At 49.5% G+C, this 24703-nt stretch overlaps 1 protein-coding gene across 6 annotated transcripts in view, besides 1 other annotated feature; it reads left to right on the top strand.

Moving 5' to 3' along the window:
* Vav2 (vav 2 oncogene) overlaps positions 1-24703 on the top strand; it is a 165505-nt gene that overhangs the window by 68034 nt on the left and 72768 nt on the right. For all 6 annotated transcript variants that reach the window (NR_133905.1, NM_009500.2, XM_006497858.3 and 3 more), the window contains one exon: positions 22837-22895. Coding sequence is in view for 5 of the 6 variants with exons in the window: in NM_009500.2 (NP_033526.1) it covers positions 22837-22895 (59 nt within the window). In the remaining variant the exon portion in view is untranslated. The remainder of the gene's footprint in view (positions 1-22836; positions 22896-24703) is intronic.
* Positions 15371-15607: an enhancer, noted in NCBI's record as "Vav2R3 preCRMcc fragment". NCBI's record gives its function as "erythroid enhancer when transiently transfected in human K562 cells" and the evidence as "EXISTENCE:reporter gene assay evidence [ECO:0000049][PMID:17038566]".

Below are 24703 nucleotides of genomic sequence, written 5' to 3'. Positions count from 1 at the left end.
GTTTTCAGTTTCTGCGCTGATAGGATTTTATGAGTTCTTAGAGATAGGCCTGACTGTCAAATGTTTGCCAGAGAGTAGGCTTGTTAATTTATTGAGAAACACATTATAGAAATGGCATGGTGCTTATAAAAATCACTACTTTCATTTACAGTGTATAAAATGTTTCCTGGTTCTTTCTGCCACCTTCATGCTTAGGGTCATTTATCTCTTTGAGGGATATGTTTAGGGCTATTCCTAAACTTTTGGGGGAATTTATCCATCTGAGAGCTTTTTTTAGGGGTGTCTACACTAGTGAGGTCAGACCCTGAGGCAATATAGCTTGGGTTCACTGTCTTAATTTTTCTGTTCAAAAGCAGGTTCCCCAAGTGACCTGTGCTTACTGAGCCCTGCTCCAGCTAAGCTGCCTTGGATGTAGTTGAGAGACTATGGAAAGCCTGGTGTGCGATGTCCTGTCTTTGCTAAGGGTGGGTGTTGGTGGGCCAAAGGCCTCTGTGGTTCACAGGTGTGTGGTCAGTTGTGTGCCACAAGATGGTCACTTCTGCATCTGTCTTTCAAGGCCAAGTACTACCGTTTGGCTGTGCTGTAGGATCCTGGGACCCTGGCAGGTCTGGTTGTGCCCTCCTGGAGTTGTGTTGGAAGAACTGGCCAGGACAAGATGCCTTGGTCTTAAACAGAGGAGGGGTGGAGGCTGAGCAGCAGAGCCAGTGTCATGTATGAGGCTCTGGACTGTTGGTTCATCATTACTTAAGATAGCTGCTGCCTGGAAAGCCAGTTACGTCTAACAGGACATGGAAGGAAGGGAGAACTAATGAGATTGTCAGGCAAGTTGTGATGCCCCAGGGACAGCCTGTGATTCTGTGACATGCCCAGTGTTTGCAGAGGCAGGTGCTGGCTGGCCTTATTTGTGCATTCAGATTACAGAGGCTGTGCGAGTCCCAGCCAGGGCTGACTCTGCCCTCCTTGCCTTGTAGGAAACCATTCTGCTTTCCCAAGCCTCACTTGGTGCCAGCCTACAGCTGGGACCTGCTCAGGGTGCCTCTGTAGAAGGGAAGTAGCCTCCACATTAGGTCTTGCCTGCAGGCTGGCTGCTGTGACTTTGGCAGCCATTGTGTATATGTGTGTGTGTGTGTGTGTGTGTGTGTGTGTGTGTGTTTGTTGGTTCTCAGAGTTTGTAGCCCTATTCAGGCCTCTGAGGACAGCAGTGTTGTTTTCTAATATCCTGCACAAGGAACTCAAGCCAAGTGATATGGAGTGACTTGACTTGAGGTCCTGTAGCATCCTTTACATGCTTCACACCTTTGTGGGTTTCTCTGTGATCTTCCAGGAGGCATGGCCTTCCAGAGCCTGTGGAGCTCAGGGCCTGGGTCCCCTGTCTTGCTCTTGTCCTGCCTCAGATTCCTTGGTGGGTTTGACACTTCTCATCCCTGAGATGCAGCTCCGGTGTGATCCCTGTGTACTGTCTGTAAAGTGTCTTGTGGATGGTGCAGGCTCAGTGTCCCCTCTAAGAATGATTACTGACTCACAAGGTGGTGTGCCATGTCTTATTGTGCAGGGAAAAGTTAGATAGTGTATGAGTGCTGTTAATATTGTTCCTTACATCCCTCAACAGAGGAATGGATACAGAAAATGTACATTTACACAATGGAGTACTACTCAGCTATTAAAAACAATGGACTTATGAAATTCTTAGGCAAATGGATGGATCTGGAGGATATCATCCTGAGTGAGGTAACCCAATCACAAAAGAACTCACATGATATGCACTCACTGATAAGTGAATATTAGCCCAGAAACTTAGAATACCCAAGATACAATTTGCAAAACACATGAAACTCAAGAAGAAGGAAGGGATGTGTGGCTACTTCGTCCCTCCTTAGAATGGGGGAACAAAATACCCATGGAAGGAGTTACAGAGACAAAGTTTGGAGCTGAGAAGGAAGAAAGGAAGGACCATCCAGAGACTACCCCACCCGGGGATCCATCCCATAATCAGCCACCAAAAGCAGACACTATTGCATATGCCAGCAAGATTTTGCTGACAGGACCCTGGTATAGCTGTCTCTTGTGAGGCTATGCTAGTGCCTGGCAAACACAGAAGTGGATGCTCACAGTCATCTATTGGATGGAACACAGGGCCCCCAATGGAGGAGCTAGATAAAGTACCCAAGAAGCTGAAGGGATCTGTAACCCTATAGGAGGAACAACAATATGAACTAACCAGTACCCCCAGAGCTCGTGTCTCTAGCTGCATATATATCAGAAGATGGCCTAATCGGCCATCAGTGGAAAGAGAAGCCCCTTGGTCTTACAAAGATTATATGCCCCAGTACAGGGGAATGCCAGGACCAGGAAGCAGGAGTGGGTGAGTTGGGGAGCAGGGCGGGGGGAGTGTATAGGCGACTTTCAGGATAGCATTTGAAATGTAAATGAAGAAAATATCTAATAAAAATTGTTTTTTTTAAAATATTGTTTCTTACAACAAGTAATCCCACCCTACCCTCGGATTTGGGGGCTGAACATCAAGTATGTTGAAGCCAGCCTGGGGATGTCCCTTTTGCAGAAAATCACTTTCTCAGGTGCCAGCTGAGGTGAACCCAGCTGTTATATAGTTCTGACACAGTGATACCCAGCCGTACTTCACCTGTAATATGGCTGTGCCACACCTTATTACAACTCTGAACAGGAGCTGCAGCTGAGATGGGCTTGTTGTCTGGGCAGTGGTTTCTATGGATGCTGCTTGGGGTGACTAGAGCCTGTGCCACAGGGAGATGGAAGGGGTCCTAAGACTTTATTCCTGGAGCTGACACTTTGGGGTCAGTATTCTAGTGCAACAGTTTATGGTGTGTGTGTGTGTGTGTGAGATAGATACATGGTGTGTATTTGTGTGTTGGGGTGTGTGTGCATACTATGATGCACATGTGGAGATCCGAGGACAATCCCAATCCACCTTGTTTGAGACAGTGTTTTTTGCTGATGTATAAGCCAGGCAAACTGGTCTGTGAGGTTCTGGATAGTCTCCTGCCTCTGCCTTTCATTTCTCACAGGTGCTCTGGGATCAGGGATGCTTGCTTGACCACAGCATTTTAAAGAGTATGTGTGGGTATTTTATTTGCATGCATGTCTGTGCACCATGAATGTGCAGTACCTGCAGAGGCCAGAACAGAATGTCTCAGATCCCCTGGGACTGGAAGTGCAGACAGTTGCGAGCTACTTTGTGAGTGTTGGATCCTCTGGAAGAACAGCCAACACTTAGCACTTTCTTAGCGTTCCTGAGCATGCGCTTCAAGTGGCATCCGTGTGGCCGTCATTGCTACCATTTCCTCCACTTGTTGTTCTTTGCATGTGAGGTGCGTGTGTGCATGTGTGCGTGAACGTGTTTGCATGTCTGTATGCATGTGTGCATTTGTGTATCAGCATGTGTAGATATGTGGACATCAGGAGTTGATGGTCTCTCGTCTCTCCTGCTTATGTTCCACCTTACACACTGCGGCAGGGGCTCTCGCTTGAACTCAGTTTCCAGATGTGGTTGTTTTAGCTGACCAGTTTCCCTATTCAGTGCTAGATTACAGAAGGCCACCACCTCTATCTCACATCTATGCAGATCCTGGGGATCTGACCGCTGGTTCTCACAGGCACACAGCACATGTTTTACCAGCTGAGCCACCCCTCCCCCCACTTGCAGTTCTTGTCTTCAAAATTAAAACTGTCCCCAAGAGACACTCCTGTGCTCCTCTCCCGGCTCCTGACATCTGCTCTCCTACTTTGACTTGTAGGCATCTTGTGTGAGTGGTCGTGTGCTTTTTGTTCCTTTGTGTCTGGCTTATTTCACTGAGCACAGTTGGCTCCTGTCAGGGCTGGTGTCATTCTTTTTACTGTGTTGGGAAGGTGATAGGCACACAGCAAGGCTGCTCCACATTTACCCCACAGGCTGTAGTTGACTGTACCTTGCCTAGTGCCTCTCTTTGCCTACCAGATGAAGAAGAGTCCAGGCCTTTTGTCTATTTCTGCTTTCCGGCGTTCCCACAGATGTCCTGTCTCTCAGGTGTGGACCGTGACTGTAAAAGGGTTCATTCAGCCACTTGGTCCGGACACCTGTGCAGCTTGTGTTTAAGGCAAACCTGAGAACAGGGCTGGCAGGACCTCCTCTGACACTAGCTGTGCCTGCTCTGGGTATCCCCTCTAGGGCTGCCATCCAGTACCTTTCCCTGTCTATCATACTAGTGGGCTGTGTGACTCCAGGCCCTGCATGGCTGATGCTCGCCTGCTGGACCTGCCCTTGGCTTCCATTGCTTATGGAGAGTCCTTGGGGATGTCATGGGATAGTAGGGAAGTGATTCCCTAAGAGCTTTCCCTTCTGCTCCCTCTTGCATTAGGAGGCTTATTCCAGACCAGTGTAGAGCTGGAGTCCTTGGGGCTGAGAAGATGGGGGGCTACTGGGGAGGGAAGAGAGGGAACATTGCCACCCCCACCATACTCAGTATGTAACCATTGGCAGTTTTGTGCCCTCTTGGCCTCTGTTCTCTGCTAGTTCATTTGTTTTTTTTTTTTTTTTCACTTCTCCATTCAGTGACGATCTAAGGCTGTGTCTTTGGGGACAGTTGGTGTTTCATAGGTGCTGGGGCAGGGGATCCTGGGTGTAGAGCTTTTGCAGGCCTAGATATCCTTATTTCAGGAATCCTGGCCTCCTCTGGGCCCCTCCCAGGAAGCCGTGGGTGAGTGGGTGGGCTTGCTTTACTTCCACCCAGGAGGCCCCAGGCCTGCAATTGCTCTCTCGGTACCATCTAGCTCTCAGTTCCTCATGCTTCCGTCCCAGCATCCCCGGTGGTGTGGGGTCAGAGGTTGTGCCTGCTGATTGGCCCTCACTGCCACCCTGTCCCATCTACCAGTGCCTGAGCCCCGGAGCCATTCACTCTCTGGTGAGCTCTCACCTGCAAGGCTGCTGTTGAATCTGCTCTGTCAGTAGCTTGGGACTCCTGCTGTCAGGATGCTTCAGAGAGAGAGCTCATCTCCGTACCTGCCATGCTTGGGACAGCCTGGTCAAACTGCAGAACTGTCTGCTCTCAGGTCCTGGCTGAGCTCCAGGTGTGAAGGAGCTGGGTGCTGGCCTGGCCACTAGTAGTGCTTAGCCATGGATGGGTCTCTGGGCTGTTCTGGAAGTGGCTATTTCCCACACTGTATGCACATCACATTAGGATGAGCAATGCTGTAAGGAGCTCTGAGGAATAGGCCCCAGCATCCTTCTCATTTTCTCAGGGTGGACTTATGTCATCAGAGGGAGATTTGCTATTTACACTCCCTAGACACGGGCACAGGCAATGCCTAGGCGGGGGCGGGGGGGGGGGGTAGTGTATGATGCTTTATGATCTCCACCTGTCCCTAGCTCAGGCCATGCCAGAGCTGAGACCATTTCAGAGCTCAGACCACAATCACAAGATGAGCCCCGTCTTTTCCAGGATAGAGTTTTCTCTCTACCTTACCCCTTTCGTCGTCTTTGTCTTCTTCATCATCGTCTTCCTCTTTCCCGTCCTCTTCTTCCTCCTCTTCCTCCCTTTCCTCTTCTTCCTCCTCCTCCTCATTTTATACAGGGTCTCATGTATTTCAGACTGGCCTTGAACTGGGTATGTAACCAAGAATGACTAAGAGAGAGTTTATGATCCACCTCCCAAGTGCTGGGATTTGGGATTAGAGGTGTGGCCCTCATGCCCTATTTTATGGTGTTTTGGGATTAAAAAGAGGGCTTTATGCATATCAGTGGGCATCCTACCAACCGAGCCACATCTCCAGCCCCAGGACAGAGGTTTTGTGTCTTTCTAATGCTTTTAGGCTATGGTGGGCAGGATGTTGGGTGAGACCCGGCCTATCATGTGCTGTCTTCATGGTTTTGGCCATGATTATGACCTGTTTGGGGTCATGGATGCCCTCAGGGCTTTTCTGGCTTCAGGGCCCAGGTGACCTGCCTCCTCTCTCTCTCCTTTCTCCATCCTCATTGGCTTTTACACAGACCAAGATTCTAGGCTCCTAGTTAGCGCTCAGACTAAGTGATCCCCCATCTTCGTCTTATAGGTGAACATGGAGCCACATCAGCGGCTTGGCTTGACCGAGGTCATAACTGAGGCATAATTTGTAACCTTTCTAGGCTCCACCGGGAGTCTGCAAGGATGGGTGTAGTAAAATTTCCACAGTGAGTTCAGCATTTAGGGGGAGCGGCCCCATGGAGGGCCAAAGGTCAGCGTTTGGGTAGCTGCGCTGTGGAGGACACCTGAGACATCTCTTGTTCTTTCTGCCTGTGGAGTAGGTGTGTGCTCTGTGGCAGGGTCTGTGAGGGATTCTTGGACTGTGTGAGCACCGGCCTCTCTGTTGGGCTGTGCTTGGCCACTAACTGGGACAGCTCATTTCAGAGTTCTCATGGCTGCTTGGAGCAGTTCAAGGAAGGACACGACTGTAATGTTAGTTGCTTTACCCTGGAGGAGGGCCACTCAGGAAACTTGTCTGTGTCCTGAACTGTGCACACAGTGTGCAGCATGTGTCCAAGCCTCGTGACAAGCAATTAGCTACATCAGTGCAGCATCGGTAGCCACAGGGCATAGTGGTCACTGGGCCTCTTACCCTTCTGGGGTTAGTAAGCTCTATGAGATGCACCAGGCTGTGCCAGGCTGCTCATCAATGTGACAGGGACGCCGAGCTACCCAGACCGTGAAGTGGCAGATGGGAGTGTGCTGGTGCTACCCAGTTCCAGCTGGACACAGCCATGCAGAAGGCTGCTCTGAGCAGTGTGAGCTCGTGGCTGGGAAGGCCTCGGGGCGCTCTGGCCTCAGCACATGGAGGGGCTGGTTCAGAAGCCATTGCCAGGATTTGATGCACATCTTAGTTGTGTGGTCGTCTGGAGACACGCCTTTGGGAAGGCGCAAAGGCTTTTGAAGCTATTGTCATGGTAGTCACAGGAAGAGCCTGTGGGTCGTAAGTGGACCCTTTGAAATGTGGACAAGGGAGATTGGCGTGGGGTCCCTTAGACGTTCCTGATTGGTACATGACAAGGTGTGGGTATAAGCCTGGGGTCAGCATGGAATCTCTAGTGTGTTGGCTTGCCCATCACACCTGTCTCTCTGGGCACCGCAGTCTGTCAGACCAGGAGTGGCCAGAGCTTTTGTAGGACTGGGAGAAAAAGCTGACTACTTTAAGTGCTTTAAATAGAAAGCTACAGGTGATTTTTTTTATTACTTTAAAAAACATTTGTGTGTGTGCGTGCACCACAAGAGTTCAGAGAGGGTGCTGGGTCTCTTGGAGCTAGAGTTACAGACAATTATGAGCAGCCAATGTGGATGCTAGGAACGGAACTCATTATTACAACCATCTAGGTTGTGAGCTATCATGTGGATTCTGAGATTTTAATCTGTGTCTTCTGGAAGAGCAGCAAGTGCTCTCAACCACTGAGCCATCTTCTGGTCTCTATAGTTGTTGTTGTTATTATCATTATTATTATTATTTCGAGAAAGGGTTTTCCTGTAGCCCTGGCTGCCCTGGAACTCACGCTGTAGACCATGCTGGCTGGTCAAACTCAGATATTTACCTGCCTCCGCCTCCCGGGTGCTGGAATGAAAGGATAGAAGCCACAACTGCCCAGTCTCTGTAGCTTTAATTTTTTAAAGCCTACTTTTAATCATGGTTCTTAAATGCTTTAACCTCCCTTGTAGCCCACTACCCACTACAGGTAGTGAAATAGAAAGGAAGAGGGGTGGGGGTGGGGGAAGTGGACCTGTTTAGAAATTGTTCTTTGGAGCAAATCCCATCTGCGTAGTCAGGAAATCAGCAGTTCAGTTTGCAGGACAGCAGCAGCAGCTTAATCTACTTGCAAACACTTCTTGGATTACCCCCCCCCCCCTCGCAGTCACGTTCAGTAGTGTTGGGCTAGCAGTAGCCCTGGCACAGCTTAGCAGGAACAACCAGGCCTCAGCTGAATCGTGTCAGCAGGAGAAACCAGCATCAGCAAGCACACCAGAGACGTTTCCTGCCATGCTGCTCTCAGCCAAGTGAGGATCAGCCAAGATGGGAGACCAAGAAGCATTTGCAGAGTTAGCTCTATGAGCAAGCCCCTCTTACCATCCCTTGGGTCCTATTTATGCTCCCTCCAAAGACCACCTGGCTTGCCTCAGCACTAGCATCTGTCTCAGCTGACATCACTCTGCCAACTGCCCTGAGGTTGAGTCTGCAGAAGCAGCAAGAAGCCGCAGCACACCACCAGAAGTTTTTTGGTGTGTTTCTCTCTATGGAGTCCCGACAAAGGCATCTCAACTACACAGTGTCAGGAAGACCAATACGTGAGCATCATCAGTGAAGAATCCTCCATGTGTTTTTTTCACATGCTTGCTCTAGCAGAACATCCTTTTACCTGTGTTTGCTTCAGCAAAATGTTTCTTCATGTGTCTGCTTTGGCGAAACACCATCTGACACAGCTGACTTTCCAACAAACCCTTAGGTTTCCACTTCAAGTCTCTGTAGGTTTATTTATTTATTTATTTATTTATTTATTTATTTATTTCTGAGACAGGGTTTCTCTGTATAGCCCTGGCTGTCCTGGAACTCACTTTGTAGACCAGGCTGACCTCAAACTCAGAAATCCACCTGCCTTTGCCTCCCGAGTGCTGGGACTAAAGGCGTGCGCCAACACACCTGGCAGGTTTATTTTTTTTAACATACTATTTTTATTGATTATTTGAGACTCTCACATCAGGCACTGTGATGACATTCACCTCCCAGCCCCTCCCATGACCTCCCATTCCCCAAAAAAGAAAGGAAAAGAAAACCAAACAAATAAAAACTTACCACAAGTCCACTTTGTGGTGTCCACATGCTCACTGGGACATGGTCAGACTCTCCGAGTCTACCCGCTCAGGGAAGCTGCGTCCTTCTCCACCTGCACCCCCCGCCCCCCCAGAAGCCATCAGCTGTGGAGAGATCCTTATCACAAAAAATTTTCAGTTCCCTGTGACTGCTTCCTCTCTAGGCTGTTACTTTGTGACTTTGGGTGGAGGCAGGAGTTGTCACAGGAGTCTTTAAATGTTCCTCTTTCTCAACTGTATGTCTGCAGTCATCGATGACACTATAAGACTAACTTCCTCTTTGGAACTCTCACATCATGCACCAGGATTGGGTTCACCTCCCAGTCCTTCCCATGACCTTCCCATCCCCACCAAAGGAAGAAAGGAGAAGAAAACCTTCATAGTCAGTACGAACACAGGTTTCTGGAAGCAGCACGGGTTGTGAACATCCACGTGGTCTCTGGCATCAATATGTGCCAAGGACCTCCGTCTGGTCTCCAGTGACAACATGGCCCTTGGACATCAACATGGTTCCCTGCCAAAGCATAGGCCACTGACCAGCATGGCTTCAAGGAGAAACATGGACCATGGAGGTCTTTCTAGGAGGAGGATGTCCAATCCAGTAAATGGACCGCTCTTCATCAGGGTCATCCTGTTGTTGCCGTTCAGAGCCAAAATGATCGTGTGACTGGGCAGCTTTTCCGAGGCTGAGTCCACACAAGCACCAGGCTGTCGCACAGCATCCTGGAGACCCCAGTGGACAAGGACCTGCTCCTCCATCAACCGCAGCCTTCTCCCAGCCCATCACAGCTGTCAAGTCTCCAGCTCTGCTGTGCATGCACTGCTCTGATCCTACATCTTTGAGCCTCTTCATCACATGTTTCTTCATTGTAGTGGCATTGGGAGATGCGGTGTCACACAGTTGGTTCCTCCCTCTCCCCAAACACCTTTTGCCCAAATAATGTTCATTGCAATAAGCCATTGGTCTGGTTCAAGGCCTCTGGCTTCTGCTGTACCGGATGCTTGCCCAGGCTCATGGAGATCCTGCAGCTATGGCTCTGCAGGACCAACCTCTCTGTGTGCCTTAGCAGCTCATAGATGGAGGAGATGTTGGGGTAGGCCAACTCAGAGCCCTGCATCTGGGCCTGGGTGGTAGCTGACTTTGTCAACCCAGGCTGGTGGGGAGGAACAGAGGCCAGCTCTCCTCCACTGACCTGACACCTGCTGTCTCTTCCACAAGGTTACAACATCTCTAGTCTTGTTTTCAAGCAACTTCTGATAGATGTATTCCATAGGTACAGGGAACTTTCTTTTTTGTAGATAGCTTGATGGGATTTGTAGGTAAAAACTAGCTTCTGCATGGAGATTTGACCTCATTGCCCAGCATCTGTTGATCTTCTGGGAAGTGGTAGCTTCTAGTCACTGGACAGAGCATCTGGACCCCAGGGATGAGGGCAGGAGGAAGTGCTTCTTTGCTGGATGGCAAAGGACTGGGTTTGGTGGCCTGTGTCCCACCTGGAGGTAGGGCAAGTATGTAGGTGACACATAACCAGTGGTTGAGGGAGGAACCTGTGATCATTACGTGGGTGGCTTTGTCAAGTGTGTGTGCACATGCTGTGCATACGACCAAGAGGTCGCATGGCTGATTGTCTCGATGGACTTTGGCTGATGTTTTGAAATCTCATCATTAGTTTTGATTCCCCTCCTTGGCCACAAAACCACAAGGGTCACCAAAGTCAATTGATGGAGAGTGGTCAGTTGCTTGTGAGCCTCGGGGGAAGGATGTGCTTAAACCTCAGAGTGGAACTGAGTCTGGGGTCCTCTGGTTAGATGGGCATATAGTGCTAGCCCCAGCTGACTGCCAGCCCCCTGAGATGGAAGCTCATTGCCTAGGGTTGCAGTGTGTCCCTGGGGGACCCCTTTGCTGAGCTCTGTCTGCTCCTGTCCATCAGCTGGACAGGTGTTTGAGGCAGGAGAGTCAGTGTTGTTCTTGTTACACATTGTTCTAGTATGCTCTTGTAAATTTTTAAGTGTCTGCACAGCCAGTCATCAGCTGACTTAGTGTTGTGCAGCTGGCTCAACTGTGCCTTCCCACTGTTGCCCACAGGCCCTCTCTGCAGACTCTGTGAATAGGTGTTTCTTCATAGAGCTTATAGGCTTGGTGAGGAGCCACGTTTATCAATCACCAGGGCTCGCTGTAAGCCCTCAGGGGGTGTTAGATGAGCAGATGATAGTGTCCATCTGGGTAAGTAGATGGGCATCCAAGCATCCCACAGCGATAGAAGGAAAGACTCCAAAATAAACTTCTACAGTCATGGTGCCACAAGAACCAAGAACCTGGGCCAGGGTGTATCTCAGTGGCACATGAGCGCCTAGCATGCATAAGGCCTGAGGTTCATCCCCAGGACTGAGGGAAGCAAAAGAATTTATTCTGGCAAGAATTTTAAAATTGGGGTGTGGAGGACTCTTCTTTCCTGAAGCTTCAAGGAGTCCGTCCAGCTGCAGAAGGTTCCACCAGACCAGCCTTGGCCTTTCCCTCCTTGTGGCCATCCTTGCCTCCTTCTGTCCTTTAAAATAAATACATTGTGTATGGGGCTAGAGAAATGGCTCAGTGTTAAGAGCACTGACTACTCTTCTAGAGGAATTCCCAGCTCTCACCTGGCTGCTCACAATGGTCCGTAATTCCAGTTCCGTGGGATCTGATGCTCTCTTCTAGCCTCTGCAGGCACAGCACACAAATGGTGCATAGACATACACATAGGCAAAATACCTGTACATGTAAAATAAGTAAAATTTGAAAAAGCTAGCCTGCACTCATGTCTGTCCACCACATGTGTGTCCAGGGCCCATGGATGCCAGAAGAGGGTGTTGAATCTTGGGTGACTGTTGAAACTAGTTCTCCAACTGATAGTGTTTGAAATCACCTAGGATAAACCTCTGGGCATTCCCTGAGGTATTTGCTAGACTAGGCTAAGGGAGGTAAGCTGATAGCCTGAGATGAGTGGTACCTTCCATGGGCTGGGATCCATGGGTGGAATAAAAAGAAGAAAGTGAGCTGAGTACCAGCATTCATCCCTCCCTGACTCCTGGCTGCAGCCCCAAGTTCCTGCCACCGGGACTTCCCTCCGCCATGATGGATTGTATCCTAAAACCATGAGCCAAAAGAAATAATTCCTAAAGTTGCTTTTCTCACAGTAATATAATAACTGATACATCACACAAAGAAATTAGAGTGTGAGCACTTGCCTATGTGAGCTAGTGTCAGCATGTGTATGTAGGGTGTGAGCTTATATTCATGGATGTGGCTGTCAGTGAATTGTCAGTATGTCTTGGTGTGTGTCTGCACAAGCTTTGTGTGAGCATGTTTGTGCATGTGTGTGTGTGAACAGGTCTATGTGTGAATTCAGCACTTGAGCGTGCATTCTCTTGGGAGTATGAAGTGGGAGCTCTTGGACAGGCAGTGGTGGCCAAGCTGTGAGGTATACATGAGGATCTCCTTGTCTCTGAGGCAACCAGACCTTGGGGACCACATTTAGCATGACAATGCATAGCAACCTGACCAAACTTCAACATGCCAGTCTCCTTTGTGAACCCTGTCCCTCCCAGCAGAGGCCTGTGCTATGGGATGTGGAACCTCATCTGTCTTGGGTCATATCATGGAAGGATGTAACAGGCACCATCAGCTGAGCTTGGGTGTTGTCCAGTGTAACTGTACTGTGTGTGCTCCCTACTGGCCAACTGGCTGAGCAGAGGGTGCTGCATCCTGGTACCCATGCAGGGTACCTCCGAGGTGGGGGTAGAGAATTACTGGGAATGAGTGAGCTGGCATTCACGGATGGTGAATGTGCCGGTCATAGCCAGGCAGATGGGGTGGATGGGCTTCCCGCCCTTCATTGGGCTGCAGATCCTGGCTGGGCGACCGGGCTGTGGTTTTGGAGGCTGTGCCACTGTCATCATCCTCACATCCAGATGGGCGGCTGGCCTTTCTGGGCAACAAGGGTTAAAGAGTGGGGTCCGGTTGTCAGAGGGCTGTGTAGGAACCTCGGTGGCTCCTTTGTAAATGGAAGCACCACAGAACTGCCTCCTTGGGATTTGAGGGAATAAAGGAAGCCCTCCTGGCAAGAAATTTGCAGGAGACTGGGAAAGTACCGTCGTGTTGAGCACAGATGATGCCAGCAGACAGGAGCCTTGGGCTGCAGGCAGAACCTCTGTCCTAGACTGGGTTCTGCCTGGAAATTGCTGGGTGGCCTCTTGGTTGTTGTCATCTCCAGAGCTGGTTTTAGGTTTCCTGTCTGTTAACTGAAGGGTGTGGACCAGATGGTGGCCAAGCTCCTTCCTCTGAGGATTTTGCTGCAGTATTCTGGTAGGGATTGCTATAACCCAGCCCTGTCTGGTACTGTCTCAGATACAACACTCAAGAGCTTTGCAAATCTGGTCAGTGCTCATGAGAACCCTGTGGCTGTTCTGTCCAGGAGCTTCCCAAGAGGACAGTTTCTTTATTGTAGATCATGTATCCGATAACAGTGGCTGCTGGGAACACTGCAAAGGGTGCACTATGTAGGTAGCCCCAGTTTTAGTAGGAATGAGTACCAGAATTGATTAGTGATGTCTGCCTGGGCATAGACAGAGGTCAGGGAGGTAATGCAGTATGGGTGCCATGATCTGTTATGTCTAGTATAACAGATAGGGATGTATTCAGGGAGATGTGCAGTCAGTCAATGGCAGGACCTGAGCCCAGGCCTTACGTTTCTCCTAGTTTATATTTCTTAGCCAGTTTTATTCACAATCTGAGATTAATTAAAATAGTTTCTATAACATGCTCGGCAAATAGTAAGCACTTAATGAGTATTAATGTAGTTACACATCCTTCATCTGCTTCCATCTGAGCTACTGTCTCTGTCTAACAGAGGCCTTTGGAACCTCTCCATTTGAAGTAGCTGCCCAGAAAGGGACATGTGCTCAGACAATGCTCAGCTTTTTCCTATCATCCAGGAGGGCAGATAGGCTCCTCCCCCCAAGCCTCTTCTTTCCTGGTTCCTAAGATTAATGCTGTGATTGTCTCCAAGGTCTCCTAGTCTGACTTTTTGCCCTGGTGCGCATCTCAGTTTCTTTCCTAGGCCCCTGTTCCCATCCACCTTGAGACAGATCCCTCTTACACAGTGTCCTGGCTGGCCCATTGCAGTGGGACAGGGAAGGTGTGAAGTACTGAGGACTGTGGTCACTCCACCACCAGCTTGCCCACCTCCCATTACAGAGTCATACCGTGTGCCCCAACCCAGTGCAGCCCATGGAGACACAGGAGGGTGGATTGCAGGAGCTGTGAACACAGGGAGGAAGGCAGGGTTGTTGTTCTTCAGGCCCAGCCCGCTGCCATTTCTTGCCGTGATTAGCTGGGTATGAAGGTCTAAGCCATGTTTGACCAGCTCACCACCCAAATCCCACAGGTGCGGTTAATGTCTCTGTCACCCTAATGTCCTTTGGGTCTAATCCCTGCCTTTGGTCTTTTTGTGCTATGCGCAAGGTGTGGTCAAGAAGACCTTCCAGGCTGGATCCGCAGCTTCGTGTTCCTAATTAGGAGTGGGACAGACATTAGAAGGACAACATGGCTCCTCCAGCACTGTAGCCAGCTGAGTCTGTCTGGGTTGGGACCATTGTCCACTTTGGGGAGATGGCTATATCTGCCCTTAGGCTCCTACATGGTTAGGACCTGGGCTTTCAGCCATAGCCAGGCTCAGGCCTCCACAACTACAAGGTCTTGGTGAAGTCACGTTGTTTCTCTGGGTTCTGTTGTTCTCAATGCAAAATAGAGCAGTCATTCCTAGGGTGTGTGTGTAAAGATAGGTGCAGTGTGGAAATCTTGAAGGCTGGGTTAGCCAACTTGGGTTTGCAGGCCAAAGTGGCACTCAAAATGTCATCTTTTTCTCTTCTTCCTTCATCAGGAAGGCTTGGCAGAGGGATCCTGAGTTCCCTCTCCCTCTTTTTCTTCCTTCCTTCCTTCCTTCCTTCCTTCCTTCCTTCCTTCCTTCCTTCCTCCCTCCCTCCCTCCCTCCCTCCCTCCCTCCCTCCCTCCCTCCCTCCCTCCCTTCCTTCCTTCCTTCCTTCTATCCACCCACCCAGGCAGCTCCTCTAAGAACGTCCAGCCATTACTGTAATACCCACCACTCTTCAGTTGGTGCCCTCACTCATCATTGGTCAGTGGTATTTCTCATTCTGCCGCTCAGCTGCCCTGTGGCTGAGGACTGGTTTATCCTGTCTTTCCCAACCTGCTGAATCCCTTCAAGAAACACCAGTGTTGGGCATAATGAGACTCCAGCAAGATGCTGGGAATGAGAAATGGCTGCGTCTCTGTTTGCTTTTGTTTCTGCTGCCTCCTCCTGCTGGAAGCTTGAGTGCAGAGCTCTGATTATACACGTTTCATAATTAATCACTTCTTGCTGGCGATTGTCATTCCAAAGGCAGTACCGCCAAGTTTTTACTGACCTTGCTTTTGATATTTAGAAAACGAGAAAACGGGTTGGGTATGCAAGCTGGACTTGGAAAGCAATTTATGGTGATTTGTCCCTGAATATGTAGCAGTGTGGGCTGCAGATTCCCACGGCAGATAGGTGAGTTTCCGGGGCAACATATTCAAATGAGCTTCATAATCGTGCCATTTGGCTCTTCCCACGAGTGCGTTCAGATGAATGGTGGTGGCTGATAAGGAGAGTTTGCTGCTTGGGCTGGGTCTGAGCAGTTCCTGCTTATTGATCCTTAATGACAGCAGAATTGCGGACAGGAAACTCTTCTGATCACACAGTCTGTCCAAGCAAGCGGGGCTTGCAGATGGCACATTCCCTAGCCCTTGTATACTGTCTTCAGCCTGGGCTCAGAGGAGCCAGAATCCCTGGCAGGGTCAGCTCCTGCATCCTTCTGAGGGCAGCGGCTTCTGCTGGGGCAGTGGAGTTCTGTTCTGATTGCTTCTGCCTGGTTGGATTGATTGCTCTTACTGATGTCTGGGTAGAGGAGTCACTAGCTGAGAGTCACAGTTGGAGTTATAGTGGGAGACTAAGGTGCTGTGTAGATATGTCAGCCTTGCCTCGTGTTGGTTTTGTCTATCCAGACAGATAGTTCTAGACTGTGGCAGCTTCCATAGGAGATGGTTGGACATCACAGAGGGTTGGGGGTGGGCAAACATGGCAGAGGGGATGTAACTGCTCCATATAGACCTTCAGGGATCCAGGCCAATGGTGAGTGGTGGCCCTGCCACTTTTAACACAGGCTTTTGAGGTCACACTGGGTGAGAGGAGGTGTTACAAAGGTAGCCTGCAGGAGGATCTCTTAATGTCTACTGTCCACTGGGTAGACCTCAGTGACCATGTGCAAGACTTGGGAGTGTACAGCTGGGACCAGGAAGGTTTTGTTATCAGCAGCTGGTTCTTGTGGGCTTGTGAGGTACAGCCCGTAGATGCCCATGCTCGGACTGCACTGTTCAGTCCTGGGGCGCTGTCCTTTTCTTTCCAGTTCTCATTATCTAGACACAGTAAGCTAAGCCTGCCACAAAGCATGGAGGAAGTGGTCATTAACAGAATCATGAAGGACAGACTTTGTCGTGTTTAGCAGGTGTTGTCAACTTGGTAGGATGTGGAATCACCAAAGAAACAGGGACATGTATGAGGGATTATTTAGCCTGTGGGCATTCAGACGAGGAATTGTCGTGATTAGGTTAACTGATGTGTGTGACCCATTTTTACTGAGGGTTCTCAGGTCCTGGACTGTATAATTGACAAAGTGAAGTGAACTGGCATCCATGCTCTCTGCTTTCTGACTGTGATGTGCTTGACTGGCTGCCTCAGGCCTCTGCTGCCTTGACTTCTCCGACGTGATGGACTGTACTCTTGGGCTATGAGCCAGAATAGTAGTCCCTTTCTCGCTTAAGTTGCTTTTGTCAGGGCATTTTCTCATGACAGAAGAGAAACTAAGACAGTGAACTTCTTTTCTTTTGTCAGTCCCTTCTAGCTCCTCCATCTTCCATTTATCCATCCACTTACCCACTCATACACTACCTGCTCCACCAATAACCTATCTACCATCCATGCAATCTACCCACTACTCACTCATCCACCTATCTATGTATCCAATCATCTATGCATCCATCTACCCACTCATCTACCAATCTATCTATCCACTTATTCACCCATTCACTCACTCACCTACTCCATGCATCAGTCAGTCCATCTCTATCCCTCTGTCCATGCATCTATCCATCTCTCTATGTATCATTTATCTATCCATCTGCTCTTCTATCTACTAATCCACTCATTTATCAACTCCATTTCCACCCACCATATGCTCATCTAACCACCATCCCTACATCTCTACTACCCAGTGTCCGTCCATCCGTCTGTCCACCCACCCGTCCATCTACCTATCCATCCCCCCACCCATCCACCCATCCATCTACTCATCCACCCATCCATCTACTCATCCATCCATCCATCCATCCATCCACCCACCACTTATCCCATGCATCCATCAGTCCATCTCACCATCTATCCGCTATTTACTCCTCCGTGCGTCTCTCTATCCATCATTCATCTATCCTTCTATTACTGCCTGCTCATCTATTTACTATTTGATCCATCATTCATGCATCTGTCTACCACCTGCTTATCCACCTACTCACCCATTTATCCATTTGCCCAATCATCCATTCATCCACCTACCCATCTTTCCTCTATTACCCGCTTATTCATTACAAACATTCACCCATCTACCCATCCATCCAGTCTACTCATCTGTCATCCAGCCATCCACTCACCCACTCACCCACTCACCGATCTATCCATCAACCCATACATCTACCCATCTATCCATCCATGTGTCCACCCACCTACATTCACATTTGACTTTTACTTGAGGAGCATAAAGGAAAGTGTCATGGCTTCACATGCTAGCTCATTCAAACTAGTCTAATCTCTTTTTAGAACATTTTTTGTTTCTTAAGAGTGAGCCCCAGCTCCCTGGGTTTGCACGATTGAACTCCGGAATGGTGGTAGCTATGGCATGGTGAGTTTGAGTGGTCTTGTGTATCTACCTTGGATATGTCTTGGGTTTGAATAATGTGTTTAGGGAGGTTTGTGTAGAGCTTACATCTATACGGTAGAGGATGTGGGGTGTGGGTGGTCAGTACTAGTGGCTGCTGAGATGTCGTTTGGTGTCTGCCATCTCTTTCAATGAGTATGCATTTAACTTTACTTTTGAATGTGTGTGAGTGCTGCCTTCATGTATGTCTGTGAGCCATGTTTATACGGTGCCTATGGACACTGGAAGAGAGTCCTGGAACTGGAGTTACAGACTTTTGTAAGTTGTAAAAGATAGACCTGGCCTTCCTCCCAGAAATAAAGTCTCAGACTCAAAATATATTTACAAATACCTGGGCCATATAGCTAGGCGCTACTCTGACTAGATCATAACTAACAATGACCCATTTGTTTTAACTTCTTCTGCCATGTGGCTGCTTACCTATGCTCAGGCACCAGGCATCCATCTCCTCACATCTTCCCAAGTTAATCTCCTGCCTAACTCTATCCCAGAATTCTTTCTCCTCAGATGTCCCGCCCCCTGTTTCCTGTCTAAGCCATAGGCTCTTTAATTAACAGGTGGTGCTTCTGTACAATACAGAAGATAGTCTCTCTACAGTGAGCTGCCATGTGGGTGCTGGGAACCAAACCTGGGTCCTCTGGAAGAGCAGCAGTGCTTGTAACTGCTGAGCTGCATCCTCAGCCTAGACTTGTACGCCCAGTACTGTCCGCTCCACCTTTGGGAAGCTGATACTCTCACAGGCAGTGTATACCAAGCACGTTCTGCCCCAGTGGTTCCTCCTGCAGTCTTTCCCGAGGGGCTTGGAATCCCTGGCTGTGAATGCACTTGACTCTTTCCCCTGGACTCCTCGGGTTATATAATTAAGATGTTGCCAGATTTTTCAGCACTTGGAAAGTGCTTCAGAGACACTTCTGGGCCTAGATCACTTCACGAACAAGGGAAAAATGCAGTCATTTTTTAGAGAAAAGCCCAAGTGTTAAAGCACCTTTGGAACCAGGATCTGGGTCAGGCTCCCCCACTGACTGCCCTGATCTACCCTCTGCATCTCTCCAGCTGTTCAAGCAACTGTCCAGAATGTTTCACACTAACTCTTGTGTATGTTGACCTCTGGGGAAGGTACTGGGAGGTGACATCTACCTTTCTAAAATGTTCTCAGCTATGCCCTTACAGACGCAGCCAGTGTTCAGGCCCTCATAGCACCCAGGATCGTCATAGGCATTTGCTATGAGTTTTGTGAGGAGAAAATGGGGATCTGGCTTCAGGGTCAGGGCACTGCAGTACTCGCCGGGGTCAGTGCACCCCGTTTCTGCTGCATCTTCTCTGTCAGGCTGAGTTGCTGTGACATACGCCCTCTGGCAGGACCCTGCAACCTGCCAAGACCAGTATGTGCACACAGAGGAGAGGGACAGGGGCCTGCTTCCTATGGCTGGAGTAGGGACAGTTCTGTCATTTCTGGGCAGAAGGGTAATTCTGTCCTCAGAGTCAGTTGCCTGCAGCCTGCCTGTCATGTAAGCCTGGGCAGGATTATAAACCTAAAACTTGAAGTCTGGTTGCTCAGAGCTCACAGGACAGATGTTGCTGTTGCTTGGCAGTTAGGAAAATCAGGCTTGCTGAGGCCTCCTCTGCAAGTAGCGCTCTCACTAGGTCTGCCTCTAGACCCCTTCTTTCCTCAGGTCCTTCCTGGTCATTCTGCCTTGCTGTCCAGCTGGAATTACTGATCTCCTTTGTGTATTCTTTTGGGACCCCTATCTCTGCAAGGCACCCAGAGGTGGACAATATGGATATGTGCTCTCTGGCCCTTTCTCTGGCTTTGACCCAGTGTGTAGTGTGACCAGTGTTGATTATTCTCTAAAGAAGGGTGCACATTTCAGCCACATAGGACCTTGACAGTAAATGTAGACTCCTGGACCCTAAACATTGTGGAGCAGGGTGGAATGGGATGAAGTTGTGTCGGCCTTCTGTCATGTATGTGGGTTGGCAGGCTGCTAGAGTTTGGGCATTTGGAGTTAGAGCACCTGCGGGTGGGGTGGAGCCAAGATTTACATCCATGCCCCCGACTTTGACTGGGTCACCCATCCTCTAGGTTGCTCAATGCGCTCCTTCCTTCAGGGCTCACTAGTGTTGGTGTGTGAGACCCTGGTGGATGGAGGATTGTCAGCGAACGCAGCATCAGGGAGCTGGTGCTGGCCGCACAGTTGTTTTTGCAATTCTCCTGGGGCTTGACCGCTCCTTCCTGATCCCTGTGCTCCCCCAGCACATACCACTAGCTCGGCTGGGGTTTGACAAAGCTGGGGAGGTGAAAGCACAGAGGATGGAGCTGGGTGTCTGAGGAGAGAGAGGCAGAGCGGGGCTGCCTCCGTTTATTATCAGGGATGCAGCTGGGAGGCGGAAATGAAAGTTGGGAAAATGTCATCATTTGACATTTCCGTGTTCAGAAGTCCCCAGGGGCCCTGGCAGGGAGGCTTTTGATGGTCAGCCGAGAGTGTTAGCCCTGGGGATACCTGGCTGTTTAGTCTCAGAGTGAGAGGCCACATCCAGAAGCACCGTGGGGGCTGGGGGCACTGAATTGTTTTTCTTCTCCTGCAAGAGCTGGTTCCACTCTTACCTTCACCAGGCTTCAACGAAGCCCCGATCTACCCCATAGTTCTCTCTGGGTCCTGTGTATGTATGTGTCTGAAGGCCCTGCTTGGAGTCACTAGAGTCAGTCTCCTCCCTGCACAGGCGCCAGACGGAAGGCACATAAGCACGTTAGGATGGAGGGAAGGGCATCCCAGTCATGCTACACCATTGAAGCGCTGCCTGCTGTGGCTCCGGAGCTAAGTCCTCTACAGACTGCTAAGCTTCTTTCGTCTTGTAGCAAGGTATATGTGCCCAGGATCAGGTTTAAGCCAGCGGCAGGGTTAATACCATCCCCTAGAACTACAGACAGATACACAGACAAGGAAGACCTACATCTACCTGTTGGCAGTCCTAGTCTCCACCTGTGGGAATGAGGCCTTGGCTGTGTGTCTGGCTTGGCGAACAGGTTGTGTCTTCTGTGCTGTGACAATTGATGGCTGATGCCATATTTGGACTCTTAAGTTTCTGTGCCTGTGTTGGCTCACATATCAGTTGATTAGTGATTAACAATGTCTGACTCTGGAGGCATAGGAGAAGGGCAGCTACTATAAACTGGTCAAACCCTTCAAGGCGTACATTTCTAGCATTCTGTTGAGTACCAATAAGGACATAATATTACTTTAATTTTTATTTCCCCAAAATACTTAGAGCCCTTAAAAGCCAAAAATAACAACAAAAGCCATTTTGGGTGTTGTTTGTGAAAGGCCCCTTGTAGAGCGTGCTTCTGGGAGCCACGACTGGGCCAGCTGCATATCAAGCCCTTTGAGACTTGTCTGAGCAAAGACAGAGGACCCCAGTTATCCCCACCATAACTTCCCTGAGTCTTAGCCCCTGAAATATAGACACTGACAGGAGACCCAGACACACACTCAGCTGTGGACTGAATCCACCGCCCATTGGGCATAGAAAAAGCCTCCGCTGTGGTGTTTTACCTTTGAAAATTGCTACTGAGTACAGACTTAGCTTAAGGGAACCCCAAGGAGTGCATTTCTGCCCAAGGGTTTTGGGTAAATGAGAGCGTCTCTTTTCCTTACCAAGTATGCACGGTGAGATGGTAAGGCCTGGATCGTATGGCATGTGGCACCCTCTGAGCTCGGTTTCCCACGACAGCTAGGCTCTGGCTTGCCCTAGTGTCTATAGAGCAAGCAGTGGCTTACAAGACAGTTTTCCTGTGTTTTTCCCCCACCCCAGGTACATGTGTGCACACAGATGTGCATGCAAAGCTCACACACGCAGGCATATGAGCGAGTATGCACAATATACACAGCTATGCTCACGTGCACCCATAGGACGCATGGACCTTCTGACACGAGTGTGGCACTCTGGTTTCAGCTTGTGCATGGTGCCTGTTGTCAGGCATGCTTTATATCTGCTTATCCCGTTGATTAATTGCAATTATATGTCACATTCTATGTTCTAGGGCCAGCCATCTCCTCCTTCCCTCCCTTAGTTTCTTCATATTGACCTATGAACCTCCCTGCCCCCTGCCTGCTTTCTGTGCGTCATTATGAAGTTTTGTGGGATAACTCAGGTTGGGGGAGGGGCCCTCTCTGTCGGGAAGCTCCTGGTTTCTTAGGGCTGGACCAGGTTGTTGAGGCTGAGGAATGCCCACTGCTGCTTGCCCTGTGTTTCCAAGCGTGTGTTTTGAGGAACCTGTGAGCCTGGGGAGACATTACAAAGGTCCACGCGGCTCTGTACCTGGGACTCCTTAGCCTTTGGCATCCTGGCTGGGAGCTGGTGTCTGCTGAGATGTTTGTCTTGGAGCTGGAACTTGCAGCAAGCAGTATGCGTGGATGTTTGTGTCTTTGTGGCACCGGAGCTATGGTGTGACTCTCTGGGCCTCCATTTCTCTGTCTCTGAGATGGGTTAAGTACTTACTATGGGCACAGGGTGCTGTTAGTCATAGAGACCCTTCTAGAATAGTAGCACTGGATGAGCCCTTTGTTGGCAGGATCTCAGTTAAGACAGAAGTCACAGCAGCCCTGTTGAAACATTTTTTTCCTCCTGCTAAAGATAACAGTTTTTGGGGGTGGCTCATAAGCAGGCTAGGGGGTTGTAGGGAGAAGCACAGCCTCATAAGTGGAAATCTATTCCTCCTGGAGGCAACCCACCATGAGCACAGCAGCCCTCAGCAAGCGTTAATGTGGCCGAATAATGGATTTCACGCAGTAAACACTGCTCAGGTGCTGAGCCTGAAAAGCTCTGTCGGACTTACACGGTGTGCTTAGTTAACAGTTTCCGTGCTTGCAGAACCCTTGCTGTGGTTTGTGATGACTTCCTGATCATCATCTCTTACAGAACTCTCTCTTGTCTCCCCTAGGTCATCTCTGCAGTGTCCCGTCTGTCCCTGCACAGCATCGCACAGAGCAAAGGGATCAGGTGAGCTTTCGAGTGACAGTGACAGGTCACAGAGACACCCCTGCCTATGGGCCTGAACCAGGAGCTTTCACACTGCACTCTGAATGTGTATGGGCAGCAGCCAGGGTTGTGTGGGAGAGTGTTCACGCTGGGGAAATCTTGCAAGCATGTTATGATGGCTGCAAAATTGCTTTCGATTTAGGTAATAAGATCAGCAAATTAATCCTAGCATAGATCATTGCCTGCTTGAATGCACCTCTCCGAGCTCTGGACCAGGGTCCTGGGTTGAGTGCTGGAGCTGGTGTGAGTTCACAGGGCTGGGCGGTGCACTTCCCTGCCCATAGGCCTTAGGGCTCCCATTGGGCCTCCAGAGGACCCAGCCCGCATAGATTGCCTCACTCTGATCTGCATGGTGCATGGACAGGATGGCCCAGCCGCTAATGCTCCTGTGGCCTGTGATCTCTCTCCGGTTCATGAGTGGCATGCAATGGAGAGGGTCGGGTGGCCCAGGTGATAACCCATCATTGAAGAATTTGACCTCTCACCTGGGGTTTCCTCTCAGCTGGGTGTTGGGTACACAGAGCTGTTCATTTCAGCCATGTCTGAGGGCATTCCTAGGCTACAGGCCAGTGGCAAGGGTGACAGAGTCTCTCTCTATTTTAAAAAGATTTATTTATTATATGTAAGTACACTGTAGCTGTCTTCAGACACTCCAGAAGAGGGCGTCAGATCTCATTACGGATGGTTGTGAGGCACCACGTGGTTGCTGGGATTTGAACTCAGGACCTTTGGAAGAACAGTAAGTGTTCTTCACCGCTGAGCCATCTCTGCAGCCCCTGAGTCTCTGCTGACAGTTGAGCATGTGGGTCACACATCCTGAGGCTGCTAGTCTCTGAGTGTTGCCTTGGTGTATCTGCTTTGTCTGCAGGGCAACATGCTGGGTCCCTTGGTGGTAGCTGCTGGCTCACTTACAGAGAGTCATGGGCAGGTGCCATGTCAGTATATTCATTTTCTTAAGGGACTTAAGTTTTTTGAATCAAAGCCCTTTTCATTTTGTTAGCCAGAAGGCAGGCTGTTTTAAAATATTTTCAAACAAAACATGAAACAGAAAAGGATGTTTGCAACACTTGTAGGGTTATAATGACCAATGGCTAAGAGCTGATGTGATGGTATATGTGTATATGTGATGGTATATATTCCACCTGAAGCTGAAGTATGTTTAACAGTTAAGGCCAGCCTGGGCTACATCAAGGCTAGCCTGGGCTACAATGTAAGCCTGCTATCAAAAACAACATCAACAACTAAACTTTAAGCAAAAACTAGAGAGTATTGTTCTGTCCCCACAGCACACTGGCTTGGCAGAGCAGCACACACTTGTTAAGCTCCCTGTTCCACCCAGTGAGTTACCACTGTCATACTTAAAATGTTCCCTCTAAAGATGTCCAGTTAAAACAGGGTCATTTCTGGACACAAAGGTTTGGGCCTTTTGTTTTGGAAACTAATCAGTTGTGAGTTCTTTGCCACACTGGCCTGTCACTGCCGGTCCTCATCACAGCTGAGCATCCGACCTGGTGTGCGACACACTCTGCATTGTGCATTCCCAGACAAAAGTGACATTCTCTCAGCAGATTCCTGCCAACATACTTGCCCTGCACAGAATCCTAAGTGTGTTCTCTTCCTCTTCTCATTATAGTGTCCCCAAACTGGAGGGAGGCCAGCTGCTCTGGCCTGCTGTCAGCCATGTGTGATTTGGTGACAGTTTGGGGGGTGTGTGTGCCTGGGTGTGATCCAGTTGCCATTCCCTACCCTTTGCAACTGAGATGCCTTAC

This window comes from Mus musculus, chromosome 2, assembly GCF_000001635.26.
Source record: "Mus musculus strain C57BL/6J chromosome 2, GRCm38.p6 C57BL/6J".
Taxonomy (NCBI): domain Eukaryota; kingdom Metazoa; phylum Chordata; class Mammalia; order Rodentia; family Muridae; genus Mus; species Mus musculus.
The sequence above is the reverse complement of the archived record's forward strand: the minus strand, read 5'-3'. Positions and strand labels throughout refer to the sequence as shown.